Source organism: Tupaia chinensis, unplaced genomic scaffold (assembly GCF_000334495.1).
Source record: "Tupaia chinensis unplaced genomic scaffold, TupChi_1.0 Scaffold000407_4, whole genome shotgun sequence".
Classification (NCBI taxonomy): Eukaryota; Metazoa; Chordata; class Mammalia; order Scandentia; family Tupaiidae; genus Tupaia; species Tupaia belangeri.
In genome coordinates, this window is record NW_006159912.1 from 2,540,982 (window position 1) to 2,545,827 (window position 4,846).

General features: G+C 60.6%; 2 protein-coding genes across 2 annotated transcripts in view; one reads left to right on the forward strand and one right to left on the reverse strand.

Annotated features, from left to right (window-relative positions):
• The window catches only part of GAS2L2 (growth arrest specific 2 like 2), a 9,435-nt gene extending 7,355 nt beyond the window's left edge, over positions 1–2,080 (forward strand). Inside the window, exon 6 of the mRNA XM_006154418.1 lies at positions 109–2,080. Coding sequence (XP_006154480.1) covers positions 109–1,645 — 1,537 coding nt within the window. The 3' untranslated portion in view covers positions 1,646–2,080. The remainder of the gene's footprint in view (positions 1–108) is intronic.
• Positions 2,081–4,762: 2,682 nt separating this feature from the next.
• RASL10B (RAS like family 10 member B) overlaps positions 4,763–4,846 on the reverse strand; it is a 6,577-nt gene continuing 6,493 nt past the window's right edge. The window contains exon 3 of the mRNA XM_006154419.3: positions 4,763–4,846. This exon is cut by the window's right edge and continues 199 nt beyond it. Coding sequence (XP_006154481.1) covers positions 4,781–4,846 — 66 coding nt within the window. The 3' untranslated portion in view covers positions 4,763–4,780.

Sequence of the window (4,846 nt, forward strand, 5' to 3'; positions counted from 1 at the left end):
TAGGTGCTCTGGCTGGGGAAAGGCCGCCCCGTCCCTGAGCTGGGGACTGCACTAGTGGCCCTGCAGCCCTATTAGTCTCCCTTTCCAGCCTCTAATTCTCCCTTTCAGGTCCCAGGAGAGGTCACTCACATCGCTCCGGAGGCAGCTGCCAGCTGGGGACAGTCCACCCAGCCCTCAACCCTCACCCACCTATAGGCGCCAAGAGCCACAGTGTACCTTGTCAGGGAAGAGAGAGAGCAGAAGCTCCCCTGAACGCCCCAGGGGAAGGACTCCTACATCCTGGGTTCCTGAGCAGACAGACACCCCAGAAACCCACACCAGGATCCCCACTCCCCAGAAACTCCAAGTTCCTGAGGCCACCACCAAAGGGACACCAGCAAGAGGACCATCTTCCCTGCCTCGTCCCCCTAGCCCAGCCAAGCCCCTGGGCCCCAGGTTGCCACTCCAGGGTGAAGCCGAGGGCGCTTTCTGCCAGCTCGGGGAGCCAACAACTGTCCGGTCTCCATCCCCTGTTAAAGGACTCACCAAGATCCCTGTCAGGCTGTCCCTGGCCCGCACCCCCACACCAGGAAGAAGCTTTCCAGGTACTGCAACGACAAGTGCCATGACAGAACTGGGGAGAGGCCCCGTCCCAATAAGGGCCATCACCGGGGACCTGGCTGGGTCCAGACATGTGAACTGCTCTGCGAAAATGAGGCAGGGAGGCCAGGTCCCAGGAGAGGCTGCAGAGCCCTGGGGCCCAGGCCTGCAGGAACGGGAGGGAAAGTACACTCCCCGGCCCCCGGGCAGGACCGAGGAGCAAGCAGTCTCCTGTAGCCTGGAAGAGGAGATCTTGGCCAACATGAAGCTGCTGGACGTGGGGGGTGCCCGTTCTCAGGACACAGGGTCTGGAGTCATCCCTCGCAGTGGAGTCTATGTCCCCAGCCTGGGTGGCCGGTGGCCTGAGCCTGGGGGTCCTTATGACAAAGTCATCCAAGAACTGGCTCAGGGCCCTCCCCCTCTCCTTAAGGTAGACCTGAGAGCCTGGAAGGCAACCCTCGTGGGCTCCTCTAAGCCAGCGGTTGCCTCAGACACAGGAAGCCAACAGGGAAAGCTGGGAGCCCGAGGGAGCAGCGGGCCAAAGACCAAGCCAAGCCCGAGGGCCAAGAGCCCCAGGATGAGCAAGGCCCCATCTCTAGGAGGGCAGGACTGCTCGGGCCCACCCACATCGGCCAGCCCCGAGGCCCCCACACATCTGCCTTCTGACCCCAGTTGTGACAAAGCCAAGACACGTCTGGGCAAGGGCAAGAGGACACTCCGCAAACCCCAGAGGGTCCCGTCCATCTACAAGCTGAAGCTGAGGCCCAGAATGCGGCCCCGGAGAGACCACAGGCCTGAGAAGCAGCCTTCACGGATCCCCAAGCCACTGGCCTACCTCCACCTGGGTCGGGCCAATGTGCCCTCCAGGAGCAGGCTGCTCAGAGCTGCGCGGGGCTGCAAGGGAGGCGGGGCATCCTGTGTGAATGGAGTCTCAGCAGGTGAGCAGGAGGAGGAAAAGGAGAAGGAGCCCACCATCCCACCGGAGGGCAGCCCCCAGGCTTTGGAGGGCCTGGAACCTGAGCAACTGGATCAAACCCCACTCCCCGCTGAGGAGACCTGGGTCTGAGGGGCTGTGGGTGTGAGGGAGGAAGGGAGCAGAAAGGTTGCCCATGTAGCCACTGGATTCCGGTTGCAGGGACTGAACGAAAGTCCCCTCACTTCAATACAGGGCCCTGGCCAGGACAGGGTCAGAGGACAGATACAGACACAATCTGTTCTGCTGAGCAAGGGGGCAGCCCATCACGCCCACTCCAGGCCAGAGCTGGGTCAGGGGTGGTGGAACCACCGGAATTTTACTGCCTTCCCGTGGAACAGCTCCCTGAACTCCTGTCTTCTGGTCCCTGGCCGTGCCCACCCGCCCTGTTATTAAACACATGTGGGTCTGCCCTTGAGTCCTTCCCTCACTCTAGGGCCCTGGTGGTGTAGAGAGATGCAGCTTCTCCACCGGAGGAGACGTTCTCTCCTTGCTCAGAGCTGAGAGCTGAGGGACGGAGGCTCAGCCCTGCCCTTCCTGGACATGGCTGGAGGATCAGTACCACGGACAGGGACAAGGGGCGCCCCTCTACACTGGCTCCTGCCAGCTAACTCCGCCAAAGACTTCAGAGCTTTACTCTGGCCTGGGGCCAGAGATCCCTCAGGGTCAAGCGGGGTGACTAAAAGTGTCCCTAGCATAGCCACATCCCGGAAGTTGTGCCTGGAGGCTGCAATGGGTCAGCCTTGGGTGGAAAGGACGAGGCACAGCAGCGGGTGAGCCCACTAGGAGAATTTCAGAGTAGCAGGGGAGACTAGGCTTCCCTTCTGGAAGGTTTCAATCAGCTGGGTGGTTCGGGACTAGGTGGAGTGGAGGTAAGTCCCCACCCACTCTTGCCCTTCGAGCCCCTGGTTGAGCCGAGCTAGGGACACCTTCGCCTTCCTTCCACACAGAACTCAGCATGCAGGACCCTTGGGGCCCTTCCCTCCCACAGTGAGAAACAGGAGCCCACACCGTGGTACAGAAACAAGGGAAACACTCCCTGAATTTTAATCTGACTTCCGGTAACAGCTCAATGGGCGTCACACACTTCCAGACCCTGTGGTGGGAAACCCTGGGAGGGAGGGTGGGGACAGAGACTCAGAATAGGGGTGCAGGGACCTGAAATCCAATACCTGGGGTGAAGCAGAGGGGCTGAGGGGGCTCGTCAGGTGATACATTCCAACAGCTCCCCCAGGGGCTACCAGAGGCCCAAGTCCCCACCCACCTCAGGTGCCTCTGTTGGGGGTGATGGGCATGTGAACGTTGTCACTCTTCACCTCATCAGCCCTGGTGAACCAGGGGGCAGAGGTGCAGGGGACAAAGGGGGCAGGTCCTCTTCTTTACCCTCCCTGCCACTCAAATGTGGGGAAGGGGAGCCACCTCCTCTTTTTAAGAGGGAGGCTCAGAGAGGGTGGTCACTTGCCCGAAGTCATGCCGCACAGCAGGTACTAGAACCCAGGAACACTGGATGCCCAAGGTCAGGGCAGTGGCCATAGGGCTGTGCTACCCCCAGTGGGTGGAAGGTGTGGGAATCAACTGGGGAGGCAGAAGAATCACAGATTCCACCCCCTCAGACTGGATCTCCATGACAGACTCTCCAGCCAAGGCCCTTCCCACCAACTCTTCTCCACCCCACGCTGGGCTACCTGAGTCGCAGTCGGTCTCCTGGCTGGCTAAGCTGCCTGGGGCCAAGTTGTTGCATCTGCCCCCTAACAAGGGGCCTTGACATCCTCCCACCAGGCCAGGGCTGAGGGCTCAGCCTCAGGAACTTCCTCTGGCCAAAGGGGGTGGCTGGGACATGTGGCACTTCGGCCTCCCCCCAGCAATCCCTCAGGCCGTTCCTAGGATCTTATTATTGTTATTTCTAAATCGGTACAAAACGGACAGTGATCAGCTCCGGTGACGAGAGGTAGAAACCCAGCCAGGCAGCCGGAAAGATGGGGTGAAGTGAGTTAGGGCGTAGGGCTAACTGGTGTTGGGACCTGGGAGTATCAGATCTGAGGGCCTCTGTCTATGGTGGGGATGCCAGCATATCTCCCTTAAGCACAGGGGTCCCCACAATTCTTCACTCTCTCTTCCCCAGATTAATCAGGGTAATCTGAGATCTGATGCAGGTAGAGTCTGAGGAGACAGACTGGGTGGGACAGGAAGGCAGGATCTTCACCGACACAACCTGAACCCTCCTGGCACCACCCCGCCCACCACCAGCCCCCAGAACTCCACTTCCCCCAGTGTGGGGGATCACCCAGTGCTGGAGGGAATAGGACAGAACTTGGCCTCATGGCAACAAATCTATGCTCTGGGAGATTCCCTCCCCTACACCGTCAATAAATAAATAAATAAATAAATAAATAAATAAATAAATAAATAAAAAAAAATAGTTTTAACCCAAGGGGTGATCTGGCTTGGGGTCAGGAAGAGGGTGAGGGGCACCCGGCAGGGATGGACCATCAAGTTAAGGCTGGAAGGTAGGTTGTTGTGTCTCTGGGGGCTGCTGGGCAGGGAGGTCTCCCGGGAAGCGGGAGAGTTCAGCCTTCTCCCCCTGACTGATCTGGGACTCAACCCTGGGACCCCTGATTGTGGTTCTTGGGCCCCCCGCATCTCTCTGCCCTGCGCCGGTGGTGCTGAAGGTCACAAGGCCTGACCTCACAAAGAAGCTGCCAGGATCTGCGACAGGGGGACAGACGGATGAGAGCCCTGTGAGCGGAGCTATGGGCGAGGAGCAGACTCGAGGGTGGCCAAGACAGCTAAGGACCCACAGACACGTGGGCAGACAGACACGGAAAAGGAAGACGCGGGGCAAAGACAGACACACTGGGGGGAATACAGGTGGGGGCCCGGCCAAGGCAGCACCTCCCCACCCCGACCCACTGTTTCGCATGCCCACCTCCAATCCCTAAAGGCTGTAGCGCCCCTTCGGGTCGGGCTGGGTACTGCACTCACTACAGCCCTGAAGGCAGCTGTCCCAGGAAGACGAATGGGGGGACTGAGCAGTTACGGGGAGGCTCCCTCTCGCCCTCTGCCTCTCACCGGGAGGTGCGCGGCTGCCGGGGGGCGCGTCAGGCCGGGGCGTTAGAGTTCCATTCCGGCCCGCTTCTCGCTCCAGCCTCGCGATCCCGCTGCCCCCAGCTGTGCCCTGCCCTCGGTGGGGGCCAGTGCGGGACCACAGCGGCTGGGACGGGCGCCGCGTCACATGATGGCGCAGCGGTTGCGACGCAACGCGCCCTGGAAGCGCAAGGCCGCGTGCACCTGCCT